The 12,427-nt window shown below is 46.3% G+C and overlaps 1 protein-coding gene across 3 annotated transcripts; it reads right to left on the bottom strand.

Annotated features, from left to right (window-relative positions):
- Window positions 1-476: 476 nt before the first annotated feature.
- tm2d3 (TM2 domain containing 3) lies at window positions 477-8,802 on the bottom strand. 3 transcript variants are annotated; one of them, XM_069902374.1, is made up of 7 exons: window positions 8,718-8,801; window positions 8,433-8,552; window positions 8,196-8,353; window positions 6,382-6,556; window positions 3,886-3,961; window positions 2,233-2,293; window positions 1,634-1,744 (listed from the first exon to the last, which is right to left on the bottom strand). In XM_069902374.1, exons 1-7 carry the CDS (start codon window positions 8,776-8,778, stop codon window positions 1,718-1,720), a joined length of 678 nt encoding a protein of 225 aa, XP_069758475.1. In that variant the 5' UTR covers window positions 8,779-8,801; the 3' UTR covers window positions 1,634-1,717. The 3 variants fall into 3 exon arrangements, with proteins under 3 accessions (XP_069758474.1, XP_069758476.1, XP_069758475.1); XM_069902373.1 differs by lacking the exon at window positions 2,233-2,293 and having other exon boundaries at window positions 477-1,744; XM_069902375.1 differs by lacking the exons at window positions 2,233-2,293; window positions 8,433-8,552 and having other exon boundaries at window positions 477-1,744; window positions 8,718-8,802.
- Between the last annotated feature and the right edge of the window lie 3,625 nt (window positions 8,803-12,427).

The following is a 12,427-nucleotide window of genomic DNA, read 5'->3' as shown; positions in this document are numbered from 1 at the left end:
ATCAATTATATTTAACACCAGAAAAATTTAAAAAATTTGGTTTTAGTAAGTCAGATCTTTGTTTTCGTTGTGATCAGGTTTCTGGTATTACGCAATCTTCAACAAAATTCAGGTACCTATTTCAATGGGCATATTCAGAAAGGATTCAACATATAACTTGCAAGAATCACAAAAATCTGAAACCAACCTCAAAATTTTTCCGTGAGGTCACCTTCTCAATGATGTAGAAACACTTCTCTTGCTATCTCATTGCAGTTTAACATTTAGTAGATTCCATTATTCTGGTATTAAAGCAAACCGAAATAGTCCCACTGATGCCACCATGATTTGTTAGATTTTCCACCATTTTGTTTTAATTGTAGTGGAAATATTTCCATGCATTTAAGATCAGGAACATACAATACAGAACATCAAAAGTGACCAGAATGCCACTCTTCTCAGTCAAGTTTATTACAAATCAAGAGAGGAGATTCAAATCATTGTTTAAAATGTTTATTCTCACATTTTTGTAACAATATACAGTTGAGTAAATTTTGACACTTGTCCAAAGTACTGAATCCAACCTGCTGGTCAAATACTCACAAACCACACATGTAATCATGGTGGAAAACAGGCATTATTCAAAGAAAGCAGTTATCAGAATTCACCTTCATCTGTACTGAGTTTTGCCTCAAGATAGTTGGAATTTCTTGCAGATACTTCCACCAGGCACCTCATGGTGCATTACTGTGATCCTTCCCTCAAATACAAACACAGCACATCGCTGTAGCATGACATCTGTCACTGCAGCCCTGCAGATCAAACTGATAGAAGTATGGAGAGATAGACATGGGAGGACACTCTCTTTCCAGCTCTCCCAAACCACATTCTGCAGCTAAGAGGTTGTCCACATCCCTGGTAATCAGTAATATTACATAGGAGCTGGCTAACATTAGAGGACCAGAATATTTTGACCATGCCAGAACCAAAAAGTTGGTCCTGGTTGATTAAGCAGTGCAACATTGGCCCAACAAACTAGCATCTGAACAATGAACTGTCAATTCCAAGTCCTAACATCCATTTTTAATACCAAGTTGTACTTTGAATGTGTGACTGAAAATATCACCAGTAAATTTCAGGCCAAGAAGCGATAAACAAATCCTGCTGCCCGGAACCTAAAACCATTCCCTTGCCTCTTCCATCTTCTCTCATTTCTCCAAGAAAGTGAGGTTAATCAAACAATGAATGCCTGCAGGAGGACAGATCTTTAAAATCTTTTTCAGCTCTACTTCAGTTCCACAGCTCACTCCATTAGAATGGTCAGATTTGTATGGAGACTTTATTTGCAAATTTCCCCGTGAAGAGATGTGATCAAGAACCAGAATCACAGGAAAAAGCAAAATGCCACTGACCAACAATTCTAAAAGCAACAGAACCGATTGTACAAGGCAATTCAACGTCATACAAGTCTTCAGGTGGATAAAGGCAAGATTTTTTAAAAAAGCAAATCCTGTACAAATACCACATACTTCCAGATATCAGCCACTGGTGTCCCATAAAGCCCCACACTGTTGTCACAGGAAAAGGTTCTTGTGCAGCTCAGATGTACAATGAGCCATCAGCAGGTCCAACATAGCCAATCCCAATTAGCAGAACATCTATCAAAGTCCATATTCCAAGGCCTCCAAAGCTAAAGAGTTTACCGAGCCCCTCCTTCCATTGGCCCAAATAGAAACGGTCAGCTCCAAACCCTCCCAATGTGATGCTGAAAGCAAATTAAAACTTCAGTTAGCAAAAATGTGAACACATCCACATGATAGCAAATCTGTGGTTCAACACAAGGCCTTTAGTAATAGTTTAGCCTAGCCATAGTATCTTCAGTCACATTCTTTTAAAACATTTAACCGTCCTGCATCTGCAGGTTCCTCCCCCTCCATGGAGCTGCCCGAAAGACGAACAATGACATTGTTACCCCCACCCAAGGGCGAATCTTACTAATCAGGGATAAGGAGACACTTTAAGAGAGTCACCCCAATGGTGAGCTTGTCATCCTGGGTGACACCAATAGAGAAGTTTGAAATGGCAAACAGCTGCTATGAGCAAAGCACGACCAAGGCTCTCCGCTGGCTGAATACTTGCTCCCATTGTCACCAAAGGCTTACGTGTTACTTCAGAGAACATTTACAAATTTAAACTTGCATATTTTTACCTATTATCTAAATGCTCTTTATTTATTTAACTAAATTTCCTCACTTTTTTTTGCCACTTGCTTGAATTCTGGAAACCAGGGTATTTTCTGTTCTTGGGCGGGCTGCTGCAAAGGAATGTTTTTCAAAAAATAAACTGCTATGTTTCTACGTAGTGAACGACTTGAGGGAGACCACACGTTGGGAGACCAGATTCAACAGGTATAAGGCAAAATAACCTGTGCATTTTCATGGATGTTCCACATGGGGAAAACAATTAAATCACATGACCACAGAGGAGTTACTGCACAGATCAAGGTGGCTTGTTATTGATAACTCAGAATACGACCGACCATAATGATCATACAACTCCAAATTAAATGCTTTTCAAATGTTTGGTGTACCCACTAGGAAAAGAAACTCCCAACACCTGTTCTCTCACCACATAGCTTGCTGAAGGGCTCAAGCCCAAAATGTTGGTTATGCATCTTTGCTCCATAAAACACACCGTTGGACCTGCTGAGTTTCTCCAGCAATGTACTTTACTTCAACTAGGGGTGTCTGCAGACTTTCATGTTTTATTCTCTTCTCTCACCAACTAATCAGACAAGCATTCTCTTGGACCCAAATTTCTGACCATTGAATTATGCCAAATGCTTTCAAACTTGTATCATCTCTGCCCGTCATTGCTGACCTGAAACCCTGGGTCAATACCACACTAGACTCTACTGCCAGACCCCCTTCTTCCAATTAACGGAAATACTCCCAACATCTGCTGCTCATATATTGGGTATTCCATTCCAATAAATTACTGAAATAAAATACCAGTCGTCAATAATTATGATTATAGAACTGTCAAAATTATTGTAAAAAGACAGAAATGTCCAACAGGGAAGGAAGTCTGCCATCTTCATCTGATCAAAGCACTCCAGATAAATGTGGCTGAAACTCAAGACATCTTTCTCTTTACTGCTGAACATCCTGATCATTCTGAAATGATCCAGCAAGTCACGATTAATGTTTTGACACCTGATATTATGGGGTCATTATTACAGGAATAGAACCAGGTTTATTGTCATGACCATGTCTCGTGGAATTCGTAGTTTTGCGGCAGCGTTATTGTGCTGCAGAATTGTTACAAATATTGGTTCCTTAAATATATTTAAATATAATTAGTGCAAAAGATTTTAAAAAGTGAGCCGGAGGGTAAAAAAGCGTAGGTTCATTGTCCATTTAGAAATCCGACGGTGGTGGGGAAGAAGCTGTTTTTGTAACATTGGGTATTCGGCTTCTGTACCTCCTTCCTGATGGTAGCAGTGAGAAGAGGGCATGGCCTGGGTGGTGAGGGATCTTGAGGACAAACACTGCTTTCTTGAGACACTGCCTCCTAAAGATGTCCTTGAAGGAGTGAAGACCAATAGCCATCACTTCTCCAACATGAGCCAGTGTTCCACAAACAACACCCATTATAAAAAGAAATATGCCAGTCTTTTGCAGCAATTACTAACAAGGTGATAGATGGGTACTGAGTGACAGCTGGAAGCAGATAGTCTTGAGAATGAACAAATGCCTCTGGAGCGGCAAAAAGGGAGCATTGCAAGAGACAAAACACGGACCAGCCTGTATAATCCTAAGCAGCCCTACCACTGACAGATCAATCAACTTTGGAGTAGAGACAGGATTAAAAAGAAAAGAGTCCTCATTCAAAACATCTCCTCACCTCAGAGCCAATGCAGTTGACCACTTGTAACCCCCTGTCCAATTGCAATACACCTTCTTCTGAAATGTGCGATTACCTGACAAATAAAATGTAAAAAACCTCAGACTTCAAGATATTAAATGTTCTTTTATGCATGTTTCCCACGTCCATGGTTGAGAAAAACAATTACAACTGTGAAATAAGAACCCAGGATACAAACATAAACAGCACATCCCTGGCAGAACCTATTACAGAAACAACACCCCAAGAGCAAGGTGTGATGCTGGGAGGAAAACTTGCTTAATGTAAAAGCCACATTCTTTAAACTTAAGATGCCTGAGTCCTGCAAGACATGAAAAAATATTACACACACATTTTTACTCTTACATGCACATTTTGTTACACGCTATATAAATATTAAGAAATATATGTATGTAATAATATTTATTCATGCATGTAGTTTTTAAACTGCTAATTTGTATTAGTTTCAATAATCAAAAAAGTACACAAACCATATATACTTGTGTAATCATAAAACTTTCAGGGTAAAATTTAGGAGGTTGACTATTACACACGTACTTTTGACTGCAGTCAGCACCTGCATCAGCTCAGATGGGCCGGCACAACCAGTAGGTAAGTCTGCATTCAAGTTGTCGGGAGCTCGAAGGATGGGTAAGTGCTGGGGCCTTAGAGAAAGATGGCAGCCAGGGCATCAGTAGCTTGGATGGGTGGGCAGCTGGGGTGTTGGTAGCTCGGTTGAGAGGGTGGCCTAGATCACACTTACACTCCACTGATTCCACTGTCTGCAACAAAGCCGCATGTGTGACAATCACGTGATCGTAACCCATGCCCAGCCACATTACACGGCCAAAATACCTCCACGAACAGTGCCAAAAAGCTGCATGTGGCTCATGTGCCCCGGTTTGGCCACCCCTGGTGTAATGTATTGCATCACATCCACAATCAGTAAAGTTCTGACAATTTTTGATTCACAACATAGTAAAATATATTAATATAGTAAAATATATTATCCAGAATGCAAGCAACCAGCAACCTGAAGCTACTGGCAAAAAAAAACGCAGAAAATAAATAGGTTTTTTAAAAATACAGAAGTTTAAAATTGGCATGCCTGGTCATTAGTTTACCAATCGCAGATCAATGCAATCTCAAGCAACCAGGAAGTTCACTTATCTGGCATCTACAAATCTCCATAGATGCCAGATACCAGGGGGTTTTCTGTATTTACCATTATATGATCTTAAAGCTACAGCAACAGAATTTGCACACCTCTCAACTACCTGTGCAGTTTGTAATGAATGGCACACACAAAAAAAACTTTTGTAAAAAAAATATTCAAACTTCCACAATCCTTATTATATAGTGCTCATGTTTAATCTTGCAAGGCACTGTGGTTTTAATTCTTCACCTGTATACCTTTTTTTTTGTTAGGGCTTTCCGAACACCAGATGCTATTCATCCCAACAGTACTTCCCAACTTGTAATTTTTGATGCAGTCATTTAAACTTCACATCGAGGGGAAAATTAACCCTTTCAATAACCAGCACTGCATTCCTTCGATGTCATGATATCCTTCCTGGATATATTACTTGGAAACATTCAAAAGGACTTTGACTCGCCTTTTGTATAGTTAAAACGTAATTTCAGCACATCTTTTCATTATTTGGTCAGGGTGCTGCAGAAGGAATGTTTTTCAAAAATGAATGACTCAAAGGTAGAATGAGGTAGGGAGGGTTTAGTTTATTTTATTTTGGTAAGTGTATGTATGGGCTGGCACAACATTGAGGGCTGAGGCACCTGTACTGCAGTGTAATGCTCTATATTTTGTCCAAGGCATATAATTAAAGTAAAAACATACAGAAATACTGGAGGAACTCAGCCGGTCTCACAGCATCTCTCAATTACAGCTTCCTCCTTTATCCTGATACTTTGAAGGACTCAGGCCTGAAACGTCAGTAATGTATCTTTACCACTCATGGACGCTGTGAGACTGGCTGAGTTCCTCCAGCATTCGTGTGTTTTTACTACAATCACAGCACCTGCAGACTTTCATGCATCACTGCAGACATTTAGTTAATATACTCGGGGCCTCACCACATGACTTCATCTATTACTTCCAACAGCACACATGGAATTAATAGCCCAAATGGTCACATCCTGAAAACAGTTTATGAAAATTCTGCGTTGTGGGAAATATTTTTAAATTTGAAGATTCTGATGCAATCACATACAATACCAACTTTTGTTTTCTCAAGGTTAGCACAATGCTTGTTACAACACCAGCGATCGGGACCGGGGTTCAAACTCCTGTCTGTACATTCACCCTGTGTCTGCATGTATTTTCCCTGGCACTCCGGTTTCTTCCCATCGTTCAAAATGAACCGGGGGGGGGGGGGGGGGGGGGGTGGTGGGTGGTTTAAGTTAATTGGATAGCTCAGACTGAAATTACCTGTGCCATGCTGCAGGTCTAAATTAAAATTTTTAAAACAGACAACTTACCAAGACAATGCACATGTTCCAGAGCTGTGCAGTTGGAAATAAAGTATTCACGTGGACAACGTACAGTCTTGCATTTTGTTGTTTCCTTGCAGTGATATTGAGTGGTTGGCAACTGCCAGCAGAACTGACAGATGAATGTAATCTGCAATGTTTTCTGTTCGATCTTATTCTCATCCTGAACAGACAAACAGCAACAAAAAACACAGGGGAACTTGATGTTTGATCATAACAAATTTACTGTTAAGTTGCAGAATTCATTCTTGTGATGCAGTCAGCTAAGGCCAACTATTAAAGATTTCTTATCGCACCCCTTGCAGACCAGGGTTCCATCTCATCAGCCTGTACAATCTCAACTCTTTTGCCCTCTAGGGTTGCCAATGGCTTTTAACAATCTATCACCTAAAGTACAAGTTAGGGATGGTTGTGGAATGGTAATACTCCACGATGCTTTATCCCAGGAAGGTGGAGAGATAACTAGTCTCTACTTTCACCAAAGACCTCAGCACTAGAGAAATACCCCTCTGACTAATTGATCCCTCACATTCAACCAAAGATGAACATTGTTGATTGGAAAAAAGTCAGAAATGTTCTAAATTAAGACATCAAAAGCTAGAGTACTGATCAAACAAAGTAGAACTTCACACAATCCCAAAATGTTAAGATCTTAATATCAGACAGATAAACATCCTTTGTACACACAACTTACAACTGTTTACTTATACAGTGAGCTCATGTGGTTATAATGGTGTAGCATTTACTCAAAAACTCCTAACAATAGTGTTACAATTACAAAGGCATTAGATAAGGAAGAACTTTTCCCTCCAGCAGAGGTATCTAAAACCAGAGGTCGGATGGAGTTTAGAAGGAACATGAATCACAAGGTGATTGGAATATGACATACAATTATTTTGATAGGGGTTATGAAGGTAGAAACGTTAAAAAAAAGTGGCCAGTGAATCATTTGATTCACCAAAGTATAGAAAACTAAATGCCAAGTGCTGGAAAAAAAGATTAGAGTAGATGAGTACTGGCATGGTGAACCAAATAATGTATTTTAGTGGCATCAGGCTATGGCAGAATTAGACTGGAATATCTTCCAAACTATGAATATCCTGAGCTGAGAAATTAAATTAACTTGATGGACCTTTGTGGTGAAAAATATATCTTTGATTTATTTCAGATTTATCATTCAGAGGTTTTGGTACTTTAGACAAATTTATTCCCTGTGTCGAGGATAAAAAATGACACCATTTGGAGTGATGCCAGGCAAGGAATGGAGGGAGACCCAGCGTCGCAGCAGATGGGATTAGTGAGACTGACACCATGGTGAGCACAGAGATAATGGGCGGAAGGAACTGTTCATGTGGTGCACCATTCCATGTAATGCCTAGTCTGATGAGCAGAGCTGGGACATTTCTCTGGGGCCAAAGGATGAGAGGTGACTTAATAGAGGTCAGTAAGATTCTGAGAAGCGTAGATAGGGTGGACAGACAGTATCTTTTACCGAGAGCAGGAGTAGCAAACAGCAGAGGACATGTGTACAAAGTGAAGGGAAGGAAACTTAGGGGAGACGGAGATAACTTTTTTACATCAAATTGTAGGTGCCTGGAATGTCAGGGATGGTGGTGGAGGCTGAGATAATAGTCCATTTAAAAGCCTCTTAGGTAGGTGGATGAAAGAGGAAAAAGGGATATGAGGAGAGAGGGGAAAAAAAGGGGTTTCGTTGTTCTGGATATGAATAGTACAAGATCGCGGGCCGAACGGCCTGTATTGCTGGAACGTTCTGTGAGGAATTCGACAGAGGAGGCACTTACTACACACTGCACGTCGGGTTTGACGCTGCAGTTGAACGATGCTTCCTTTCCGTACACACAGTTGTGGTGCATGAGGCAGTCCAGACAGACGGGAGGCAGCCGGCTGCAGTGGCCGGCGCTCGGGCATTGGGCCAGGTGAGGAGGCGGGGAGCTGGCCGCTGCAAACACAAACAAGGCGAGTGAGACGACAAGGCGAGTCCCCGCCGAGAAGCCGGGCCGCCCCCAGCGCCCGCTTACCCGATTCAGGGAGTTCAGGCGGGCGGCCGCCGCTGCTGCTGCTGCCCGGGCCGCTGGTGAGCGGGAGGCCGGTGCCGCCGGAGCGGGCCAGGCCGTCGGGAGCGCCCGTGCTCGGAGAGTCTGTGGACGACAAGCAGAAGCGTCAGGGCCGATCATGGCGTCGGGGCGGCTGGAGCCGACGGGGCCCCGGGGCGGGTGACAGAGAGGGGGTCGGTTGGATGGGCCCAGCGGGGACGGGGGCGGGCGGGCGGGCGGACCCCACGAGGCCCTGTCCGCCGGACTCACCGGCCGCCGCCAACCCCAACAACAGCCACAGCAGCGGCCGCCGAACCGACCGCGGCGCCATCGCTCCCACCCTCAGCCAATGAGAGCCGACAGCCACTGACCAATCAACAAGCGCGCAAGGCAAACGACCAATCACAGCTCCGCGTGGATGAAGCCAATCGGGGCGCGGCGCTGGGCGTCGCGTGCAACAGCTGCTCTGTGAGGAGATTCGCGCTCCAAGTTCCACGTCTGGAGCCGGCCTGGACGTTCACGGGGTCGCCCGCCCACACCCTCACCCCCCCCCCCACCCCGGGGTCCCCCCGCCCGCCCACCCACCCATCCTGGGGTCGCCCCCCACCCCAGGGTCTCCTCCCCACCCACCCAGGGGTCGCCCACCCTGGGGTCGCCCGCCTACCCAGGGGTCGCCCACCCACCCACCCACCCTGGTGTCACCCGCCTACCCAGGGGTCGCCCACCCACCCACCCATCCTGGGGTCGCCCCCCACCCCAGGGTCTCCTCCCCAACCACCCTGGGGTCACCCGCCTACCCAGGGGTCGCCCACCCACACCCCTCACCCCCCCCCCACCCCAGGGTCCCACCACCCACCCACCCACCCAGGGGTCGCCCCCCATCCCAGGGTCTCCTCCCCACCCACCCAGGGGTCGCCCGCCCGCCCAGGGTCTCCTCCCCGCCCACCCAGGGGTCGCCCGCCCACCCAGGGGTCGCCCGCCCACCCAGGGGTCGCCCCGCCCACCCAGGGGTCGCCCGCCCACCCAGGGGTCGCCCGCCCACCCAGGGGTCGCCCGCCCACCCAGGGGTCGCCCGCCCACCCAGGGGTCGCCCGCCCACCCAGGGGTCGCCCGCCCACCCAGGGGTCGCCCGCCCACCCAGGGGTCGCCCGCCCACCCAGGGGTCGCCCGCCCACCCAGGGGTCGCCCGCCCACCCAGGGGTCGCCCGCCCACCCAGGGGTCGCCCGCCCACCCAGGGGTCGCCCACCCACACCCTCACCCCCCACCCAGGGGTCACCCCCCACCCAGGGGTCGCCCCCTCACCCCCCCCACCCACCCTGGGGTCGCCCGCCCTCACCCCCCACCCTGGGGTCGCCCGCCCTCACCCCCCACCCTGGGGTCGCCCGCCCTCACACCCCCCACCCCGGGGTCGCCCGCCCTCACACCCCCCACCCCGGGGTCGCCCGCCCTCACACCCCCCACCCCGGGGTCGCCCGCCCTCACACCCCCCACCCTGGGGTCGCCCGCCCCACCCTTTCACATCCATACATTTCTATCAATGTGCATGGTTACATTTGTTCTCCATTGTGGCACCTTGTAATTATTCCCTGATTTTTGAGGGACTTCCTCTTGGTCTCAGCCCCTCAATGTTCCAGTCACGGAAGGCTCTATTCCTTCCCCACACCATCCTCCCATTGGCTACACCAAGCCTCAGTGCATCCCTCAGCACATACTCTTGCAGCCTGGAATCTACAAGTCAGTGACATTCCCACACCGACATCTCCGTGCGCTGGAAAGTTCTGTCTGTGTTTCTGCATGCGACTCTGGGAACAGCCCGTTTGACTCCTCTCCACTGCAGTCATCACGGAGAGAAGTGTAGGTGAAGTGCTGGTTGTACAGAAAGGATCTGACTGGGAGGGCTCCTCTTACCATCAATCAGGCCAAGTCCTGGTGCTTATTGACAAACAATAGTCAACTCAGGGAATCATCAGTATCCAACTCTCAGTGACTGTAAGACATGGTGCACTCACCCCTGCCCAGTTGACTTGGTCAAATGTGATTGTTTGGAAATACCTTTCCACAAAGGATAGGTCAGGTGGTAAACTCCAGCTGACTAACATTGCACAGCAACAGGGCCAGGCCTATCATTCACACCAACTGGGACAGGTAGAACCAAAGCGTGTCGTGGCACTTGGTGCCCCTGCCCTGTGGTTCCACATACAGCCTGATGCAGCCACATACAAAGGTGGTCATCAAAATTAAGGCCATGTTGGGTACTTCATTTTGGATCTCTGTCTGAACCAGAAGATTATTCTGGTGACCACCAGGGTGGAAGTGCTGGGATCAGCTTCTACACCTGTTCTCAACCCAGTGATCATTGGGGGATCCGAGGTGGGGAGGGTGAGCAACTTTAAATTCCTGCAAAGGGTCACTATCTCGGAGGACTTGACCTGGAACCATCATATTAATGTCACTGTGAAGAAAGCACATTAGCGCCTCCACTTCCTCGGGAGTTTGCAGAGGTTCAGTATGACCTTGGAAACCTTCCACAGATGTGTGGTGGAAAGTGCTCTATCAGCTGCGTTACAGCCTGATGTGGGAACACAATACCTCGGAGTGCAAAGCCACCCAAAAGGTAGTGGTCACTACATCAAATAGAGGGTTAGGTGTGTGAGATAGGGAAGGCTTTGATTATGGAGTAGGTTGCTAGAGGTCAGCATAACATTGAGGGCAAATGTTGTTCCCCCTCCCACCTTCCTAGTGGTCTTCAGTTTCCCCACTGTTCACATCTTCTGTGCGTATCCTCTCACTTCAGCCTTTCCCCACTCGCATCTGTAACATCACCCTCTTTTCATTTTAATCTCCATAAAGGTCCAGACCATGGAGGTTCCTTGAGCACCTCACAGTTTAAGATTCCAACTTCTGCAAGTTTTGTGTTTTTCAAGAATTCAGCCTGGCACAGAGAGAGGCAGGAGCATTGGCTGGCAACGCGCTTCTATCATCCTTCACCTCTCTCGTTTTCCAATCCTCACTAGCCTTTTCAACTGGCTATCTCCCCTCTGCACTCTCTTAACCATTCCTTTTCTCCCACTGGTGTTGCGCGACTCGCTGAGTTCCTCCAGCAAATTGTTTGATGCAACAGAATCAGATCTGAAATCTTTCCACAGATATTACCTGACCAACTGAGAGTTTCCAGCAACTTTTATCACACTAATTCAGTCTAATAGCCTGAAGACACCTGAGATTGTCTGATTTCGGAAGCTGAGCAGGTTCAGGCCTGTTCAGTACTTGGAGGGGAGACCGCCCAGGAACACTGGGTGCTGTGGGTTTCTGTGAGGGGTACTGGACAGACTATCTGTTTTAAAGTAGACAAAAGTTAAAGAATTTCATGTATGTTACATTCTAATTAGTATTACGTGACAATAATGGAACCTTTAACCTTTTAATGTCTGAGAAATTTTCAGATCGACTGAATTTTTCAAGCAGTTTGGATTTAATGTCTCTATGCAGTTAAGATTAAAACTCTAAAATGAGGATGTGTTGTTCTCTTTATAATACAGTACAACTCCAATCATCTGAAATTGGATTCTCTGAAATCCTCATTTATCAAAAATTCTTTCGGAGCCGAACTGACTGCAGACCTCTGGCTGCTGGCAGCAGTGGGGACCTCAGGCTCCCTGCAGGAGCGGGGCTTCGGTGGGGAGGTGTCGGTGTTTGGCGGCGGCCAACCTTTTTTTTTGGTGAGAATTAAACATTTTTATGCTTAAGCCTTCCATTGTTGGTGTTGTTTTCTGAGCTGTTTTTTAAAAAAAATGACCAGTTCTCAAAAAAAAAGTGTTTTTACAACATAGGCCTGGTCCTGACCATTTCGGATAACCGGAGTTGTACTTTATAAATTATTTAGATAAAAATGAAGTTGGTCTAATTACCAAGTGTGCGGACAACATGAAAATGAGTGAATATCTGGATATTGAGAATGGTTGTGAAAATCAACTGCAGA

This window comes from Narcine bancroftii, chromosome 11, assembly GCF_036971445.1.
Source record: "Narcine bancroftii isolate sNarBan1 chromosome 11, sNarBan1.hap1, whole genome shotgun sequence".
Classification (NCBI taxonomy): domain Eukaryota; kingdom Metazoa; phylum Chordata; class Chondrichthyes; order Torpediniformes; family Narcinidae; genus Narcine; species Narcine bancroftii.
Note: the sequence above shows the minus strand (reverse complement) of the source record. Positions and strands in the feature narration are given on the sequence as shown.

Coding starts and splice junctions, on each gene's coding strand:
- tm2d3 (XM_069902373.1), bottom strand. CDS start 8,778: ATGGCGCCGCGGTCGGTTCGGCGGCCGCTGCTGTGGCTGTTGTTGGGG. Junction 6,557..8,195: donor AACCCGACGTGCAGTGTGTA/GTAAGTGCCTCC, acceptor TTGTCTGTTCAG/GATGAGAATAAGATCGAACA. Junction 1,745..3,885: donor TCAACTGCATTGGCTCTGAG/GTGAGGAGATGT, acceptor ATTTGCTTTCAG/CATCACATTGGGAGGGTTTG.